At 36.6% G+C, this 21,496-nt stretch overlaps 1 protein-coding gene across 4 annotated transcripts in view; it reads left to right on the top strand.

Annotated features, from left to right (window-relative positions):
- The window catches only part of TAB2 (TGF-beta activated kinase 1 (MAP3K7) binding protein 2), a 90,642-nt gene extending 74,757 nt beyond the window's left edge, over nucleotides 1–15,885 (top strand). For 2 of the 4 annotated variants that reach the window (XM_033235122.1, XM_033235121.1), the window contains exons 4-7: nucleotides 1,936–2,096; nucleotides 2,307–2,400; nucleotides 3,435–3,515; nucleotides 13,833–15,881. In XM_033235122.1, coding sequence (XP_033091013.1) covers nucleotides 1,936–2,096; nucleotides 2,307–2,400; nucleotides 3,435–3,515; nucleotides 13,833–13,975 — 479 coding nt within the window. In that variant the 3' untranslated portion in view covers nucleotides 13,976–15,881. Of the gene's footprint in view, nucleotides 1–1,935; nucleotides 2,097–2,306; nucleotides 2,401–3,434; nucleotides 3,516–4,874; nucleotides 6,846–13,832 lie in introns of those variants that run through there. The other 2 variants (XM_033235120.1, XM_033235123.1) reach the window with 2 other exon arrangements.
- Nucleotides 15,886–21,496: the final 5,611 nt, after the last annotated feature.

Genomic DNA, 21,496 nt, shown 5'->3' with positions numbered 1-21,496 from the left:
ATTGTCAGAGCTTTTTTTTTTTCAGATTTACTCATCTTATTCCATTCTTTTGTATTTAATTTCCTTCTTATCAAAACACATCTTTAGTAGTTATTTCAGCAGCTATCTGTGATTGTTGAATTTCCCCAGACTTTGTCTGGAAATACCTTTATTCATTTGTATTCTTGGATAATTTAATTAGGTGAACAAATTATTTTATCTTCTAAAATTTGTTACTTCCTTTTTTTCCTTCAATTTTGGAACATTTTCAGCCTGTATCTCTTCACATCTTGCCTTTTGTCTATCCTCTCTATTGTCTCCTTCTGGAATTCTTTTCTCCCTGTCTTTCCCCACACCCCCCCAACACCCCCATCCCCGCCCCCAGCGGAGACAGAGTCTCACTCAGTCATCCAGGCTGGAATGCAGTGGCATGATCTCGGCTTACCGCAACCTCCGCCTCCTGGGTTCAAGCAGTTCTCCTGCCTCAGACTCCCAGGTAGCTGGGATTACAGCATCCACCACCACGCCCAGCTACTTTTTGTATTTTTAGTAGAGATGAGGTGTCACCATGTTGGCCAGTCTGATCTCGAACTCCTGACTCAAGTGATCCACCTTCCTCAGCCTCCCCAAAGTGCTGGGTTTACAGGTGTGAGCCACCACGCCCAGCCTGGAATTTTTTTCTTAGATGTATGTGAGACCTTTCAACTCTTCTCTCATGTTTTCTGTCACATTATCTGTGCATTCTGGGTAATATTCTTACGTCTATCTGGCAGGTCACCATCTGTCTTTGTATGTAATCTGTCTGGCTTTTTCATTTCAATGACTTTTATTTCTAGAGATTGTTTAAAGTGCTTTTCCAAACCTGCCTTTTTTTTTTTTCTCAAGATAGAATCATCCCATGTTGTTTCTTTATAAAAAGTAGATTCCAGTATCTTCACTTCTAGTCCAGTATCCTAAAGGATGAGATTCATGTCCAGGGATAGATCACAAAAACATATACCAGTATTTGTAGTTTATTATGGTTTCCCAAGTAGTTCATTCATGCTGCGGGATTGATTGCTTATTTTGTTTCTTTAAAGATCTTGGAAAATATTTTCACAGAATATAATCTGAATATACAAAAATATAAGTGGCAATTGGGATAATTTAATGTTAACATTCATTTGGAGTAAAATCAATCTTCCTGTTTTATTTATTGCATACATCAAAATGGATTCAACCTGTTCTACATTCCCTTCTAAAATATCTATAACATTTTCATATTAGAATGCTTCATTCATAGACCAAACATGACACTCTGAAGTAAGAGAGCTTGTCCTTTCCGAGGGTAGATGTGAATTAGATACAGTAAGTAGATTAATTAAAAATACTAAAACCTTTAGAGAAGTTGTAGCCTAAAAATGCTGTCTTCATTCATAAAGTGAATTTCTCCAAATCCTAAAAAACATTTTAAAAGTAGCATTTATTTAAAGAAGCAGTTTTTAAGTAAAAATTTTTGGAATTTGGCCAGGCACCGTGGCATAAGCCTGTAATCCCAGCACTTTGGGAGGTCAAGGCAGGCGGATCACCTGGGGTCAGGAGTTCAAGACCAGCCTGACCAACATGGTGAAACCTCATCTCTATTAAAAATACAAAATTAGTGCGGTGTGGTGGCAGTTGCCCATAATCCCAGATACTTGGGAGGCTGAGGCAGGAGAATTGCTTGAACCCGTGAGGCAGAGATTGCAATGAATCGAGATTGCACCATTGCACTCCAGCCTGGGCAACAAGAGTGAAACTCTGTGTCAAAAAAAAAAAAAAAAACTTGAAATTTTAAATGCCTAAACGTACAATATTTTGTTTTAATGTAGCTTTGGGATTTTTGACAAATTCTTGTTTATTTTGTTTTTCCAAGTCTGCTTCAAGGTTAATTGATTAAAGTGGGTAGGTCCTCATGTTTACTGATATGTATTGCAGCTCTGTTGGTACACCAGAAGGCCAGAATGGAACGACTTCAAAGAGAACTTGAGATTCAAAAGAAAAAGCTGGATAAATTAAAATCTGAGGTTAATGAAATGGAAAATAATCTAACTCGAAGGCGCCTGAAAAGATCAAATTCTATATCCCAAATACCTTCCGTAAGTCTTTATGTAACTGTTGTGATCTCTCTGCTTGAACGTGAGAGTAGGCCATCTAACATAAGTGTAATATCTCGATCTAGTTTTCTTCAGATGTTCTTAACTCTTACTTGTTTTTCTGTCCTAACTTTCCCCTGCCAAACTCCATTCTTTATTAACTAATGACTAAGAATTCAGTGCAAATCTTACTTACATAGAATTATTTTTCAGCTCGAAGAAATGCAGCAGTTGAGAAGTTGTAATAGACAACTCCAGATTGACATTGACTGCCTAACCAAAGAAATTGATCTTTTTCAAGCCCGAGGTAAAGTTCAGTGTATACGTAGCTGAAATTCATCGTATTAATTCACCAGCAGTTTTCCTGTGGCTAAAAACAGATTTATCAATCATAATCTCACTGCCTCAGAACATGTGGCTTTAGAACCAGATACAGTTTTAAGAATATATTTAAAAAGTCACCCCCATCTCAATGGCACTATCTTAACTGATAAAATAGAGAAGATAATAAAAATAAGGTTTATATACTCTTTAGACAATGATAGTTTTTTATACTTGAGCTGTTAATGACAAGCAATGATTTATAGTAAGTAATGTTTACAATTTAATTCAGTTCCATAGAGAACTAAAAGGAAATGTTATCACTTAAACCTAATTCTGAAGTTGGATAAATAATAAAAAGATATAAAATGGAAAAGACAGGAAGGGGAAGGAATCTAACCGAAAGAGAAGTCTTTAATACATTTGGGACTGTGTTCCAGAATCTATAAAACTGGAAGATGATTATTTTTATTTTTATTATTTTTAAATGTTGATTAAGCTGTTTATCTTTAAACATTCATAGAAAAATACCATAATTTAACTCTGGAGAGAAAAAGTTCGTGCTGTTCTAGAAACTACAATCCTTGAACTTACTCTTTTTGTGTAAAATTTTAACCGTTCTATTACATGAGTGCAAGGTTTTTATATTTACTTGAGGTAAAGCTGTTTAGTCCGTATTTGATCATTTAAAATTACATTTTAAATTGTGAAATTTTAAGTTATTTTAACTTGCCACATAGAACAAGGGTCTACTTCTACTTCTGTTAATGTCTTACCAGCATTAGTTTGACTTCTTTCGCAATTTACCACTTACCCGTGTTTATGAGTACTACGTTATACCTAAGATAATATATTTGAGTATGTTTTGAAATCTTACATATAATTGGAGATTAGAGGAGCAAAATAAATGAAAAGCATTTCTTATAGCGTGATTTTTTTTTAGAAAGAAATACTTGTTTTAAAAGGTAAAGTTGTTTTTGAACTATAAGCATTGATATATTTACTTTTTATATATTTCAGGACCACATTTTAATCCCAGTGCTATTCATAACTTTTATGACAATATTGGATTTGTAGGTCCTGTGCCACCAAAACCCAAAGGTTAGTGTATCCATTAAATGTGAAAACTGTTACTTTTGAAAAGCAAACTTTTAGAAAAATTTTCCTGTTCAGCAACCTTCCTCTCTAAAATTGCTTCAAACTGTGGCATTCTTAAATGAATTCATTAAGAAGATGTTTGTTTATTTTCATTTACATGCTTGGGGTTGGGGAGGATGCAAAGATGTAATCTTCTTAGCTTTTTAAGAGTAATATGCACGAGCTTAGGAAGCAGTATATACTCCCAACCAATAATAGCAAGTCTTGGTTAAAAAAATTACTAAGTACAAAAATTTGTATCATTTAAAACTTTAGACAAATGATAAGGAAGATACCTTAGGGAAGTTTTTTTCCCCCCCATGAATATTCAGTTTAATTTATATATAACTTTAAGTAAGCAAAATACCCTAAATTCCAGATGAATAATTTTTTACCTTCTATCATTTTACATCATTGATATTCTCAGAATACATGCACACCAAACTAAGACATGTCAAAGTATATCTGTGTGTTTTGATCCAGGCATTAAAATGTACATAGAAATGGAAACAGGTACATAAATATCACTGCTGAAGGTAAAGATATAGACATATATATAGATTAACACTTAACTGTAGTATATAATTTACTTTCAACTCTAATTAAAAAGTAAAAATTTGTTAATGGATATATAATATTAAAAGAAGCAAACTGCAAGAGCACATAAGTGTGGGAGGGTGGAGGTTGTAAAGATACAATAGTATTTTTGTATGCAATTGAAGTTGTTATCAACTTAAAATAGAAGAGTATAACCAAATGTAATCAAAGTAAATGACGATTAAATGTCATCAAATAACAAAGGAAGACAATAAGAGGAAAAGAGGAGCAAAACAGTTGTCAAATAGACAGGAAGCAACAAACTGGCAATAGTAAGTCCTCACTTATCAGTAATTACCTTAACTGTAAATGGATTAAACTCACCACCCACAAGGAGTTTGTATGAATGTATTTTAAAAACAGGATCTGGCAGCAGCCAACAGGAGGCCCCAAGAACTCCTGCTAGTGCACACAGTGGGAGGGGAGGGAGCCCATGACGTGCACGCACCCTCTCCCTCATCCACCACTGTGACCTCCTGCTGCTGCTGCTGCTGCTGGTGCTTGTGTGCTCATTAGTTGCGGACTTGCCATCTCTTTTGTGAAGCAGCAGCTGAGGAGACTCCGGTGCTCGCCATGGCTGACGAAAAGCCCACAGAAGGAATCAAGACTGAGAACAAGGACCATATTAATTTGAAGGTGGTGGGACAGGATGATTCTGTGGTGCTGTTTAAGATTAAGAGGCATACACCAATTAGTAAACTAATGAAAGCCTATTGTGAACGACAGGGATTGTCAGTGAAGCAGATCAGATTCCAATTTGATGGCCAACCAATCAGTGGAACAGACACACCTGCACAGCTGGAAATGGAAGGTGAAGACACAATTGATGTGTTTCAACAGCAGACGGGAGGTGTCTACTGAAAAGGGAACCTACTTCTTTACTCCAGAATGCTGTTCTTTAAAGACCAAGATTATTACATTCTGAATTAGAAAACTGCAGTTTGGTTCCACCACATTCTGACTGCTAGAGTATAGTTTACTCTATTCTTTTTTTCCCCTTCCACATTCCTTTGTTATCCATGACATAACTGATATATGTGCATAAGCATATTGCTTTTTTCTTCAAACCAAACAGCCAGTGGTATGTTTTGATTGACATCAAGTAGAGACAGGATGGGAAAAAAATAGTGATTCTGTGAAAATACCCCCTTTCTCCATTAGTGGCATGTTCATTCAGCTCCTATCTTTATATTCCAGTAAGTTATTTTGCTCTTACTATTTTAACAAAAAAAAAAATTCTCATATACGTTGTTCAATTGGAGGATTTTAATGGTTTCCGTTTATCATTGTAAAACCAAGGACAGTTTTATAACTTTTTGTGTATGTAGCTGTTACATGTAAGGCAAGCTGTCTTTAAGTAGGGATAAATTACTCTGAAAAAAAGAAAGAATCCTAGAAAGTTTTCCCTTCAAGTCAAGCTTCTTGTTTAAATAAACTTTTTGTTTAAAATGAAATAAGAAAAATAAAAACAGGATCCAACAATACACTATCTACAAGAGACTCATTTTATATTTAAAGACACACACAGGCAGAAAGTGAAGGGATGGAAAAATATTTTATATATAAACGGTAGCTCAAAGAAATCAAAAGTGGCTATAATTATATCAGAAACAATAGATTTTTAAGCCAAACTGTTGAGACAAGGATTATTATATAATGGTAAAAGGATCAATTTAACAGGAAAATACAAAAATTATAAATATATACACACCCCACATCAGACTACATTAATATGTAAAGCAGATATTGACAGATCTGAAGACAGAAATTGACAGCAATAGTAGGAGACTTCAGTACCCCCCTTACAATATTATAGAATATCCAGACAGAAACCAAATAAACAGCTGGTTTGAGCAAAATGCTAAACCAAGTGGACATAGCAAACACAGAACTCTCTGCCAACAGCAAAAAAATATACATTCTTCCCAGGCGCACACGGAACATTCTGTAGGATAAATCATATGTTAGTTCACAAAACGAGTCTAAACAAACCTAAGAAGATACAAATCATTCCAGGTATTTTTTTCTAACCACAGTGGAATGAAATTAGTAACAGCAAGAAAACCAGAAAATTTGTGGAAACTTAAACACACTCTTGAATAATCATTGAGTCAAGAAGGAAATCAAAAGGGAATCTTAACAGTATCTTCGGACAAAAATGAAAACACAGCATACCAGAACCTATGGGACGCAACAAAAGCGGTACTAAGAGATAAGTTTATAGAGACAATGCATACGTTGAAAAGAAAAAGAGCTCACTGATACCCCAGGGACTAGTAGAACAGCAAGCTAAGCCTAATGTTAGCATCATGAAGAAAATAATAAGGATTACAGCAAAAAATAGAGGATTTAAAAACACAGAAAACAGTCGGTAGAACTAAGAGGTGATTTTTTAAATCAACAAGATTGACAAACCCTTAGCTAGATAAATTGAGAGAAAAGACAAAATCAGAACTGAAAATGGAGACAACAGATGCCTCAGAAATAAAAGGATCATAAGGGAATATTAGGAACAATTTTATGCCAACAGACTAGATAACCTAGAAAAAAGATACATTCCTAGAAACATACCACCTATTAAAGCTGAATCAAGAAGAATGAGAAAGCCTGAATAGGCCAATAACAAATGAGATTGAATCAGTAATCAAAAATCTCCTAACAAACACCCAGCATGGATTTAGAAATTAAAAAAAAAAACTAACAAAGAGACGTCCAGAACCAGATGGCTTTATGAGTGAATTCTGTCAACACTCATACAAGAATTAATACTAACCCTTCTTAAGCTCTCCCAAAAATGAGAAGATGGACCACTTCCAAACTCATTCTGAGACCAGCCTCACCCTGGTACCAAAACCAGACAAAGACACTGCAACTAAAGAAAACTACAGACCAATATTCCTGGTGAACATAGACACAAAAAATCCTCAGTAAAATACTGGCAAACCAAACTCAGCACATTAAAAGGACCATACACCATGACCAAGTGGAGGGTTTCCCTGGGACTTAAGGATGGTTCGGCATACACAAATGAATTAATGTGATACAGCACACACATTGAAGTAAAGGAATAACCATGTAGTCATCTTAATAGATGTATAAAAAGCATTTGAAAAGGTTCAGCAATTGTTCATAATTAAAACTCTCAGGCCGGGCACAGTGGCTCACGCCTGTAATCCCAGCACCTTGGGAGGCCGAGGCGGGTGGATCACCTGAAGTCAGGAGTTTGGGACCAGCCTGACCAACATGGAGAAACCCCATCTTTACTAAATATACAAAATTAGCCTGGCATGGCGGCCAATGCCTGTAATCCCAGCTACTCAGGAGGCTGAGGCAGGAGAATCGCTTGAATCTGGGAGGCAGAGGTTGCGGTGAGCCAAAATCACGTTATTGCACTCCAGCCTGGGCAGCAGGAGCGAAACTCTTGTCTAAAAAAAACGTATATATATGGAAGGAACTTAACAGAATAAAGGCCATATATAAAAACCCCATAGGTAATATAACAATGGAGAAAACCAAAAGCTTTCCCCCTGAGATCTAGCACAAGCAAGGGTGCCATTCTTACCGCCTATTTTCAGTGTAGTACAGGGAGTTCTAATGTAGTATCCATTTTTGTGTTGCTGTAAAGGAATACCTGAGGCTTGGTAATTTATAAAGAACAAAGGTTTAATTGGCTCACAGTTCTGCAAGAAGCATGTCACGGACATCCACATGCTTTCTGTACAGGAAGCATGTCACCGACATCTGCTCAGCTTCTGGAGAAGCCTCAGGGAACTTTTACTCATGGCAGAAGGTGAAGCAAGCAAGCAGAGGCATGTCACATGGTGAGCAAGATGGGGGGAGGTGCCACACCGTTTAAACAGCCAGATATTGCTTGAACTCAGAGCAGTATCTCATTATTGAGAAACCTGCACCAAGGTATTCATGAATGATCCACCCCCACAGTCCAAACACCTCCCACCAAACCCTACCTCTAACACTGGGGATTACATTTCAATATGGGATTTGTAGAGGACAAACATCCAAACCATATCACCTAGCCAGAGCAATTAGACAAGAAAAATAAAGGTATCCAAATCAGAAAGGAGGAAGTAAAATTATCCCTGTTTGCAGGTGACATGATCATATATGTTGAAAATCCTAAAGATTCAACCAAAAACTTTTAAAAGTAATAAATGAATTTAGTAAAATTGCAAGACACGAAAACAATGTACAAAAGTCAATGGTGTTTCTGTACACAAGGAACTATCAAAAAAAGGAGATCAAGAAAATAATCCCATTCACAATAGCAAGAAGAAGAGTACTTAGGAATACACTGAAAATTGTAAAACATTGATGAAGGAAATTAAAGACACAGATAAATAGAAACATAGCCTGTGTTCATGGATTGGAAGAATTAATATTCTTAAAACATCCTTACTACCCAAAGTAGTCTACAGATTCAATGTAATCCCTATCAGAATACCAGTGGCAGTCTTTACAGAAACAGAAAAAAATCCTAAAATTATATACAACCAGAAAAAACCCTGAATAGCCAAAGCAATCTTGAGTAAGAACAACAGAGCTGGAGACATCACATTCCCTGATTTTTAAAAATATTACAAAGTTATAGTAAAACAATATGGTACTGACATAAAAACAGACATATTGACCAGTGAAACAGAATAGAGAGCCCAGAAATAAATTGATGTATCTATGGTCAACTTATCTTTGACAACGGTGCCAAGAACACACAATGGGAAAAGGATAGTCTCATCAGTAAATGGATATTCACATGCAGATGAATGAAATTGAATCATTACCTCACACCATATACAAAAATAAACTCAAAATGGATTAAAAATGTAAACATAAGAACTGAAACCATAAAACTCCTAGAAGAAAACATACGTGAAAAGCTTCTTGACCTGGTCTAGGCAGTGATATTTTGGATATGACACGAAAAGCACAGGAAACAAAAGCAAAAATAGGCAAGTGGGATTACATTAAACTAAAATGCATCTACACAGCAAAGGAAATAATCAGCAGTGAAAAGACAGCCTTCAGAAAGGGAGAAAATATTCACAAACTATGTAACTCCTAAAGGGTTTATATTCAGAATGTATCAGGAACTCATGCAAATCAATAGTAATAGAAACCAATAACCAGATTTTAAAATGGGCAAAGGACCAGAATAGACATTTCTCAAAAGAAAGTATACAGATAGCCAACAGGTATATTGAAAGGTACTCAACCTCACTAATCATCAGGGAAATGCAAATTAAAACCCAATGGGATACCACCTTACAAACCTATCAGAATGGTTACTATGAGAAAGGTGAAAGATTACAAGCATTGATGAGGACATGGAGAAAAGAGAACCCTTGTACACTTTCATGGGAATGTAAGTTGGTGCAGCTATTATGAAAAACAGTACGGAGGTTCAAAAACTTTAAAATTTTATAATCTAGCAATCCCACTTCTGAGCATATATCCAAAGGAAATTCAGTAAGTATCTCAAAGAGATATCTGCACTCATGTTCCTTTCAGCATTATTCACAATAGCCAAAATATGAAAACAACATAAATGTCTATATAGGGATAAAGAAAACGTGAGCAGTATACACATAACACACACACAGTAGAATATTTATTCAGCCTTAAGAAAGAAGGAAATCCTTTCATTTGTGATAACATAGGTAAACCTGGAGGATGTCATGCTAAGTGACATAAGCCAGAGAGAGACACATGCTGCATGATCTCACCTGTATGTAGAATTCAAAAATGTCGAACTCCTAGAAACAGAGAACAGAACGGTGGTTACCAAGGCCTGGGAGAAGAGGGTATGGAAAGATTGTGTTCGAAGGGGTACAGAGTTTCAACTATGTAAGATAAATAAACTCTGAAGATCTAATGTACAACAGTGTGACTAGTTAACAGTAGTTTATTATATAACTGAAGTTTGCTAAAGGAGATCTTAAGTGTTCTCACCACAGTGGGGTGGGAGGGAGATAAGCTATGTGAGATGTTGAATATGTTAATTAACTTGACTGTAATAAGTATTTCACAGTATATACATGAATCATCAAGTTGTACAGCTTACAGTTTTTAACTGTCAACTATACATCAATAAAGTTGTGGGGGAGACAAAACAAAGACAGCAAAACAACAGTTTTCATTCACACAAATTCTGGAAGTCAGCAGACATGTGGTGAATCAGGTCAGCACTCATATAGGGTTACATCATCCTCACTAGTGTGCTGCAACAAATACTCCAGACTTACAATTTGTTCCACATATGTTTGTATTTTCAAATGTCTTCAGAGATAAAAATTATTTGTGTTACTTCTTCCTTCATAAGAAACATTATGGTTTGTAGGAATAGGAAAGTATGAATTGTGGATAGGAAAATGTACATTTTTCCTGTGAAACTGAACAGGACACCCTAAAAAAAATGTATGATTACTGTCATTGAGAAATTCAGTGCCTTACATAGGGGAGGAAAAGGAGAGGTTGAGAAAAACAAAATTAAAACATTTTACGAATCAGGCAGTTGTTCACATGCTTACATACTGGTAGGAGTACCATGTTAAATTGGGTTTTAGACGAGCGGCTGGCAAACAGTGACCCATGGACCAAATCCAGCCTGCCATCTGTTTTTGTCAATAAAGTTTTATTGCAGGAAAAGAAAAAGAAATGGGAACAAGGAAGAACTAGTATATTACTGGTCTTCAGTTTGTTACAAGAATTTTCACATTCTCCTTTCACATTCTCATTTATTGTGCTCTCTCTACTCCTTCATTTTTTTGTTGTTGGTTTTATTTTTTATTTTTTTGAGACACAGTTTCAGCTCTTGTTGCCCAGGCTGGAGTTCAATGGCACGATCTCGGCTCTCTGCAATCTCTGCCTCCCAGGTTCAAGCCATTCTCCTGGCTCAGCCTCCTGAGTAGCTGGGACTACAGGCATGCGCCACCGTGCCCAGCTAATTTTGTATTTTTCGTAGAGACAGGGTTTCTCCGTGTTGGTCAAGCTGGTCTCGAACTCCTGACCTCAGGTGATCCACCCGCTTCTGCCTCCCAAAGTGCTGGGATCACAGGCTTGAGCCACCTCACCCAGCCACCTGCATTTTTATGTATAATTAGGCATAGCTCTGTCCTCGTATTTTATTTAAATGTTTTTAAATCTAGCTAGAATACAATGAACAGTTATTACAGAGGATCAGAGTGAGATTAGGGCATTTGACACAGTAAGCAAATGTTCAGAGACTAGATGCTATTTGGATGTTAACTGAATAAAGCACTAGAGATGACAGCGGTAGAAGCACTAACTCTTTAAAAAATATGCAAGATGTGTATTTCAGACACTGAGTGAGTTTCCTTAATACAATCTTCCTACTCTTGTTGAAAAATAAGAATTTTTTCTTACGAAAAGTTTCCTGTTTTGCTTCGACATAATCTGTTACTTCAGATTAATAATAATCTGTTATTTCACATAAGTGAAATAAAATTGGTCTTGACAGTTGTTGAAGTAGGATGAGTACATGTACATGTTCATTTTGCTATCCTCTCTACTTTTATATATGTTTGAAATTTTCCATAATAAATACGAAAGTTCCAATAAAAACATCCATTACTTAAAAGTTTTTACATGAAAGATAGAAGTTTGTATGCCGGCTGTTTTGGGAGAAATAAGGAATCAGTAATTTTTTGCAGTAAGGCTAAAATACACATTAACTTCATGAATAGAAATTTATTTAGTCCTTGAAGTCAGTTCTGCTTCACAATATAGAGATTTTTTTAACAGCTAAAATTAAATGTGTTTAGACCATTATTTGTGATCTAATTTCCTCTTTTTTCCAATTTTTTGGTGATTTAGTTTCCAAACACCTCTAATTTTTTTAAAAAATCATAATTCTAAGTACCAAGTGAGTTTATAAGAAAACCATTGGAGATTTTTCATTTAAAAAAAAATTTATAGATCCCTTATTGATTGCCTTAGATATTACTTAAATAATGAAAAATATGCTGGCATTTAATAATTCATTGAGGTGTAAAAAGGTACTTCTTTATGATCACTCTTCCTGAAATTTTAACCTTTGTGGTTAAACAGAATCAACAAGGTTTTACTAAAAACGTGCTAGGTGAAAATGTTTTCTAATGCCTGAGACCAAAATTCTAATAAGTAGGATGGATCCCCAGATTAAAACAATTATTCTGTAAAATGTTTCCCAGATGTGGAATGTGAAATGATTTTACATGGTAAAAAGTCACAGTTTTTTAAAAAGTATTTCTTTTCATGTGTTTCAGGGCATAGTAACTGGTATTGTCAGATCCTTGATTTTTTTAGATATTTTTACTTAGGATAAGACTTAATTCAATGTTTGTTTTAAAATTATTCAGTTTGTGGAAAATTATTCAGTTTGTGGAAAATACTGTATAAATACTATTCAAGTTGGTTATGCATGTGGCAAAAATTGTGACAATGGAAAGCCAACACCTAAAGTTGAGGACTTAGCAAGAAAATTTCTATATAATGAGTAAGAAAGGTGATGCTAAAGGGATACAGAGTACCAAGTATCATTTAATTATTTAAAATTTGTCATAAAATTTGACTTCTATATTTTTATCTACTTGTTACAATGTCTCTCTTTTAAAATAGAAAAGATATCAGTAGGGTAAGTAGAATTTGCATATTAATATACATTGTTTTAACATAGGTTTGATGCTTCGAATTAATAACCTTGACAAGAAAAATTCAACAATGCATACTCCTTTTACTTTAAACCTCCCAAAATTAATTTGTAGGAATACTGTTCTAATTTCATTGTGGAACCCAAATTTTTAAAAGTAGTTTTATAAATGTGATCGCTTGTTAGAGACAATCTTTGAGGAATATAATTACTTTCTGTGTTTAAGATACCACTATCCATATAAACATTCTAGAACATTGGTCTCTTAGAGTTCCAGTGACCTTTATTTTATAAGTAAGAAACAAAGAGACCTAGAATGTATATGATTTATCTGAGATCACGGAGCAAAATATTCAGGAATTAGTAGCAGAGTCTGGAACAGAACTCCATTCTCACAACTGTCAATTCTAATGTTCTTTCTACTCTACCATACCAAATGTGATTTTTAAACATAAAGTATGGTAAAATTTTTATATAGATTTACTTTTCCAGAGTCTGTGGATAAGACGTTAGATACTAGTTTATATTTATTTGTGTCATCCAAGGCTTACATTTTTAGCAGATAGAGAACATGAATTAACAAAAAACTTCCCCTTCTGGTAGAAAACAAATATAAATACTACTGCAGTGGGAAACGAAACTCTAACTTTAATGAGACTTATGTGCACTGACAGTATTGTTTTGCAGCAGGACACCTTTTTACAATCTTGAGTAGTGTTATGGGAATCTTTGCAATTAGATACCGTTTCTTTGACTATAAATTAGAGATAATGATGCTGTTTTCTCCTTTAAGAGACATGGAGGTGATTACATCATGTTCATGTTGTATTTCCCAGAGGGAGAAGTGCCAACTCGATAGAGGTTGGTAGTGATCAAGCATGTGTGTCAGTTTCAGCTAGATGCCTCATTTAGGGAGCAAGCTGCCTCAGGCTGTGCACTACAAATGGTGTTTAAAGTTGTCTAATGTTTTAGACTTTGTGATTTCTTACTTATAAAATAATTTCTTTTCTTTCTTACAGATCAAAGGTCCATCATCAAAACACCAAAGACTCAAGACACAGAAGATGATGAGGGAGCTCAGTGGAATTGTACTGCCTGTACTTTTTTGAACCATCCAGCCTTAATTCGCTGTGAACAGTGTGAGATGCCCAGGCATTTCTGAGCCAAATGGCCCTGTATCTTCTCTAAAACCACATCTAAATTTCAAGAAACTTGTCTGTCATCGGGAAAAAGTTTCACTGCTACATAGGATTTTGTCAAATTGAAGGTGTGACAAGATGGTGTTGTGCTAATGTTAAATGTCAGTCCACAGAGCTAATAATACCTCAGTATAATGTCATAAGCAGTTGAAATTCATCACATGAAAAGTAATCTGCTGAAAGACTTGGTTGCCCACTGCCTAACTGTGTACAGTGTTACCAGTATCCCATTATGGATAATTCTCAATATGTTAACGCCTAGGTGTTCCCAATACTTTTTTCCCCTCATGTCACTACTGAATTTTGACAGGAGGAAGGAATAGAATGATAGCTTGTTTTATTTGTAAAGCTTTCAGTGAAACACTACATACATGAAGAAAAGGAACAAGGTTTAACTATTTAAGAACTGTTTGCTGCCGCATAGTGCCATTGGATAGGGGAAGAACTTCAGAAATCTGTGGTACTCTTTGGCCTTGTCTTTGTCTTCCCTGAACACGTCTCCACTCTGTGAAGCCAGCATCTAGGGGCTAAAGATGCAAAGGAAAGCAGCATGCATTGTCTGTACAAATGTGCAGTGAAATACCCCCAAAGCTTTTCCTACTGTACAGATCTCTCGAGTCTGCTTTAAGTGATTTCTTTTCTTCTTGATTATTTTCTTATATTTCTATATGTATAGTGTAATAGCCTTTTGTTAACTAATTTTCTTTTTTCCTTTTAGTAATTAAGCACGATCATGTCCCTTTTTACGCCTTACCTGAGAGGAACAATGCCTTAAAATAAAAAAGCATTAATGAGATGAAACTATGCACAGAATAACTTTCCTCTACTTATTCTGTACTTTGCCCTCATAAGTTCCAATGTTGTGTGAAGACAGGGAGATACTGCACAGTGAATTGCAGATGATATTACAGAAGTGATGCCTGTAGGTCACATTAAATACTGACTTGAGCAGTGGGCGACACAACACAGTGTTTTTTCTTCCACAGGGAAGCTTAAAACAAAAGAGATTTTTAACCCACTGACAGAACAACAAGGTTAAACTTCATCTGCTTGGTGTCCCACAGAACTTGCACAAGCGATTGTTATTGGGAAAGTACAGTCTCAAAACCAGCAACAGCAGCAGTACCTACAGCCCTTTTTTTGGAGAGAAGTTTAAATGCTTTACTGTTGGGGCAGTCCATTTCTAATCCTGACTTCGTGACAGTATCATGTGTATTTATAAAACAAGGCTAGCCATATTTAGGACAACTGAAGAAAAGCTGGAAAAAAAGAAAAACAAGCAAACTTGAACACTGAAGCAACCTCAAGCATCTCTTTATTTTGCTGATATATTTTTGTAAGGAAAATAAATATTCAGATGATCAGGAATGTATATAACTAAATGAAATCAAGAAAAAAATAACAGTATGCATTTAAAAAGAGAATTATGAAATTATATGAGTGCTTAGAATGGGGCTATAAGGGAAGTGCTGAAATAGAGCAAAGGATGGAAGATAATATAGACTATCACCCACTGTAAATGTTTGCAAGTGGCTGTGTTTTAAATGGGATTATTAAAGTTGATCTCTATGAATGTCAGAGCCTTAACTTTCAGGCTTTGCATTTTGTATATGGGAAGAAATAAGACAATCCTAGGTAATTAAACCGTAGACCCAAAGCCCTTAGGTTTGATGCATTTTATTTTAAAAATAGGCCTTGTTTTTCAGCTTCATCTGCAGTTCTATGTGAAGATTGATAAATCAGTTTTTACTTGTTTTATTAATAAAACGTAATTTGGATATCTTGAGTTGATGGTTTTGTGATTTAGCTGGGTAAACTATCTTTGTAACAGATAAGTTATTTATAAAAATTAAAAAACTTATATTCTAATGTGGATTTTGTGACTTGTTTTCAGTTTTTGGGACAGGAGATAATTTATACATCAGATCATTTAAACATTAATGGAAATCAGAGAAAACTTCTTCTCTAGAGTCTCCTTGTGACATTATGACATTCAGCTGCATTTCTTGGAGTATTTTTATCAGTTTCCCTAGACTTCTTTTTTCATAGTTTGTGATAGCTTTCCCTTTAATTTCCTTTGGATTTTTCAAAACTTACTCCATTGTTAAAGACAAATGTGATTTATTGGACCATTTAACCTGAAGTTAACACTTAGTTAATATTAGTTCTGTCCCTTGATGTATAATGCAGGTCATGAGGATGGTGGTGCTTCTCTTGAAGAGACCTTTTATATTTACAGTTTTCAAAAAGTTACAAAAACTCAGGTGTTTTTCTCAGGCTGAAAAGAACAAACTAGCATTTGCTGATCTCGCCATGATGCAGTTGTAGAAAGGTCTTCCTTAAGTGATCTTTTAAACTTAATAGGAAGGAAGTACTCTTTGTCAATGAATATGAGGACTGGACATGTTGGTCATTTGGGGTTCGGGGGTAGAGGAATTGGCAGTTCATGTAAACTAGACTTCTCAGGAAAATTTTTATATTAACAAAATGTCAGCGTAATGCCTCCTGTGACAACTAATACTTTAGACAAAGATGTGTGTTACATTGCGGATATTTATGGGGAAAAAAATTTGAAATTTTAGTTTTAAAATTTTTGTTTAAATGACCAACCTGTGTCACCTTTGATCTAATATTAATTAACTTTATATTGGGGAAATCATGCAGAAAATCAGCTCCACGGGTAGTCCAAAACTCATTGTTAGCTTTAAACCTATTTAATTAAAGCAACTATAAATAGCAAAACTAGCTGATGTGTCACCAGTATTGTCTATCCCAGTGTAATGTTGACAAGCAATTCTAGTGAGCACGGATAGGTTTAAGAGGTTAACAGTATGAGAGAAAATATTCAGACTGGGCACAAGTGGCTCACACCTGTAATCCCAGCACTTTGGGAGGCCAAGGTGGGTGGATCGCTTGAGGCCAGGAGTTTGAGACCAGCCTGGCCAACATGGGGAAACCCCATCTACTAAAAATACAAAAATTAGCCAGGCATGGCAGCACACGCCTGTAGTCCCAGATCCTCTGGAGGCTAAGCCACAAGAATCGCTTGAACCCAGGAGGTAGAGGTTGCAGTTAACCGAGAGTGCACCACTGCACTCCAGCCTGGGCAACAGAGCACAGCTCTGTCTCAAAACAAAAAAAGAAAGATAAAATATTCAGCCCATGAGTAATGTAAGTTGGCCATATTGCCCTAGAAAATAACGTAGTGGCACCAGGGACTGCTCCAGATTTAATAACTATATGCTGGATATCAGCATAGCTTCCCATATAATATCACAAAGTACTTCTATTCCTGTATGGCAGATGAATATATTTTTGGCTTCAGCTTTTTTGGTGCTTCAATTTTATATCCATTTACTTGAAATGGCTCAGCTGCATTTTAATTTGTATTGCTTCCATCTGAAAATACAATTAGACAACTGAGAGAAAAGGCCGAAGAAAACCAATTTTTCTTTTCTTTTTTTTTTTTTTTTTTACGAAACAGAGCCTCACGCTATCACCCAGGCTGTAGTGCAGTGGAGCATTCTCGGCTCACTGCAACCTCCACCTCCCGGGTTCAAGCAATTATCCTGACTCAGCCTCCCCAGTAGCTGAGATTATAGGCGCACGCCATCACGCCTGGCTAATTTTTTTTACATTTTTAGTAGAGAAAGGATTTCACCATGTTGGCCAGGCTGGCCTCAACTCCCGACCTCAAGTGATCCTCATGGCCCAAAATGCTGTGATTTCAGATGTCTTCATGGATTTACTCTGTAATCCTGGCACAGTTCCTTGCTTGCATTGCCTTTCCTTGTCGAACGAAGGTAATTAATGCTAAACCCACCTCACAGGGGTGTTGTAAGGATTAATGTGAAACTATCATCTGAGCCAACCCTTTCTCTCTGACTAGGAACTGCGTTGTCCTAAAAGTGGGTCGTGTTTTTACATGAATGGGTTTTGAAGTATTTTTCTCTCAACAGTATTAACAGGTAAGTTTGCTATTTATCTGAATTGGTCTAGGCACATCTCAATGGATCAGAATTTGATGTTTCAATCACTGAGATTGAATTTTTCCCTCTTAATGTCAAAGGTTGGTAGATTTGAAAAGATTAAACTTTGGAAGGCTGACCTGAAGATCAGGTATGTTTATATTTCTATTATATGTTCAGCTGTCTAAAGAATGTACATTTTATGATGGAGTATAACAAATTATTTCTCCATGATAAAGAACTTACTGTAGTGTTTGCATGTCTGCATATTTGTTTTAAGCCTAAAATGAACCCAAAGCACACTTCTCTCTAGTGCCTTGCTCTTTACGGATTCCCTTGTTTACTCCCTTCTTCCTCTTCTGAGGGCAGCCTTCCTCTGACATGTTGTGGAACCAATACAGCTTACTGATCTTATTCCAGAAGTGTTTATTGATCCTCATAGCCATGAACAAAGACTGCCATATCTTCACCATGGAAATGCTTTCCAGTGGTTTTTGGTTTTGTTCTTTGGAGACAAAGTCTTGCTGTGTTACCTGGGCTGGCCTCTTGCTGGGTTCAAGCTGTCCTCCCACCTTGGCCTTCCAAGTAGCTGGGACTACAGATGCATGCCACTGCACCTGGCTACAGATTTTTTTTTTTTTTTAATTTTCACCTTTGAACTCATCCATAGATTGTTGGTAGGCTTTGTCCCTTTCACACTGTGACTAATTGATTCCAAGTTCTTACTCTTTCCTTGCACACTGCAGCTACATTACAGTATATTACAGAAATAACACTATGCCCACGCTCCTGTTCAGAAATCTTTATTATTTCCCCATTGTTCACTGGGCTTACTTGTAAGACTTGTTTGTTCCTTACCCATCTCTTCAGGATCATTACTTTCCAACAGAGCCCTCTTAAAACTAAATTGGTCTAATCACTTCCCTTAATAGGCCTTGCACCTCCCCACCAGTGTACTTTTGTCCATGCCATTTGCCTCGTCTTTGTATTAAATTTAACTTCCAATGATCAGATCAAGGGTCACCATCGTGAGACCTTTCCAAACTGCACCTTTTCTCGTAGCACTTGCTATATTTTCTGCCTACTGGGCACTCATTGCTACTTTGACCTCTCCACTTAGATACAGACATACATTGTTTTATTGTGTGTCACTTTATTGCACCTCACAGAAGTGTTTTTTACAAATTGCAGGTTTTACAAATTGAGGTAACCCTGCATTGAGCAAATTTATTGGTGCCATTTTTTTCAGCAGCATGTACCTCTGTGTCTTTTGTATTACGTTTTGGTGAGTCTCACAATATTTTAAACTCTCATTACTATTATATTCGTTATGATTTGTGATCCGTGATCTTTGATGTTATAATTGTAATTGTTCTGGGGCACCACGAAGCATATCCACATTAAGGCTTAATTGATATTTGAACCAAGTCTGTGTGAGACTTAACCAATACTTGGTGATACGTGTTTTTTTGTTTGTTTGTTTTTGGGATGGAGTCTCACTCTGTTACCAGGCTGGAGTGCAGTGGCGCAATCTCGGTGCACTGCAACCTCCGCCTCCTTGGTTCAAGTGATTCTCCTGCCTTGGCCTCCCAAGTAGCTGGGACTACAGGTGTTTGCCACCACGCCCAGCTAAGTTTTTGTATTTTTAGTAGAGACAGAGTTTCACCGTGTTAGCCAACATGGTCTCGATCTCCTGACCTCATGATCTACCTGCCTCAGCCTCCCAAAGTGCTGGGATTACAGGCGTGAGCCACCGTACCCAGCCAATGTGTGTGTTCTGACTGTTCACCAACCAGTCATTCCCCTCTCTTTCTCCCTCTCCTTGGGCCTCCTATTCCCTGAGACACAACAGTATTGAAATTAGGCCCATTAATAACCCGACAGTGGCTTCTAACTTTAAGTGAAAGGAAAAGTCACACATCTTTCACATTAAATTAAAAACTAGAAATGGTTAATTAAGCTTAGTGAGGAAGGCATGTTGAAATCCAAGATAGCCTGAAAGCTAGGCTTCTTGCACCGAACAGCCATGTTGTGAATGCAAAGGAAAAGTTCTCAAAGGAAATTAGTCGTGCTACTTCAGTGAACACAAGTGATAAGAAAGTGAAGCAGCCTATTGCTGATATGGAGTGTTTTAATCGTCTGGATAGAAAGTCAGACCAGCCACAACATTCCCTTAGGCCAAGGCTTAATCCAGAGAAAGGCCCTAACTCTTCAATTCTATGAGAGAAGTGAGGAAGCTGTAGAAGAAAAGTTTGACAATAACAGAAGTTGGTTCATGAGATGTACAGAAAGAAGCCATCTTCATAACATAAAAGTGCCAGGTGAAGCAGTAAGTGCCAATATAGATGCCACATCGTTATCCAGAAGATCAAACTAAGATAATGTGGCTACATGAAACAACAGATTTTCCATGTAGATGAAACAGCCTTAAAGTGGAAGAAGGTGTCGAGATGCCATCCAGGACTTTCATAGCTAGAGAAGAGAGATCAATGCCTGGCTTCAAAGGACAGGCTGACTCTCTTGTTAGGGGCTAATGCAGCTGGTGACTTGAAGTTGAAGTCAATGCACACTGACCATTCCAAAAATCCTAGGGCTCTTAAGAGTTACGCTAAATATGCACTCTCTGTGCTCCAGAAATGGAACAACAGAGCCTGGGTGGCAGCACATCTGTTTATAACATGGTTTACTGAATTATTTTAAGCCCACTGTTGAGACTTACTGCTCAGAAAGAAAAAAAAAAAAAGATTTCAAAATCACTGACAATGCACTTGGTCACCCAAGAGCTCTGATGGAGATGTACAAGGAGATTACTGTTTTCATGCCTGCTAATGTATCCATTTTGCAGCCTGTGGATGAAGGAATAATTTAGACTTTGAAGTCTTATCACTTAAGAAATACATTTCATAAGGCTATAGCTGCCATTGATAGTGATTCCTCTAATGGATCTGGACAGAGTAAACTGAAAACCTGGAAAGAATTCCCCATTTTAGATGACATTAAGAACATTCGTGATTCATGGGAGGAGGTCAAAATATCAACACTAATAGGAGTTTGAAAGAAGTTGATTTCAACCCTCATGGATGACTTTGAGGGGTTCAAGACTTCAGTGGAGGAAGTCACCGCAGACGTGGAAATAGCAAGAGAACTAGAATTAACAGTGGAGCATGAAGATGGGACTGAATTGCTGCACTGTCATGATCAAACTTGAACAAATAAGGAGTTGCTGTTTATGGGTGAGCAAAGAAAGTGGTATCTTGAGATGGAATCTCCTCCTGGTGAAGATGCTGTGAACATATTGAAATGACAACAAAGGATTTAGGATATTACATAAACTTAGTTAATAAGCAGCCACAGGGTTTGAGAGGATTGACTCCAGTTTACTGTGGGTAAAATGCTACCAAACAGCAACACATTCTACAGAGAAATCTTTCATGAAAGAAAGAGTCACTGCAGCAAGCCTCATTGTTGTCTTATTTTAAGAAATTGCCCCAGTCACTCCATCCTTCAGCAGCCACC

This window comes from Trachypithecus francoisi, unplaced genomic scaffold, assembly GCF_009764315.1.
Source record: "Trachypithecus francoisi isolate TF-2019V2 unplaced genomic scaffold, Tfra_2.0 Lachesis_group15, whole genome shotgun sequence".
Lineage (NCBI taxonomy): Eukaryota > Metazoa > Chordata > Mammalia > Primates > Cercopithecidae > Trachypithecus > Trachypithecus francoisi.
The sequence above is the reverse complement of the archived record's forward strand: the minus strand, read 5'-3'. Positions and strand labels throughout refer to the sequence as shown.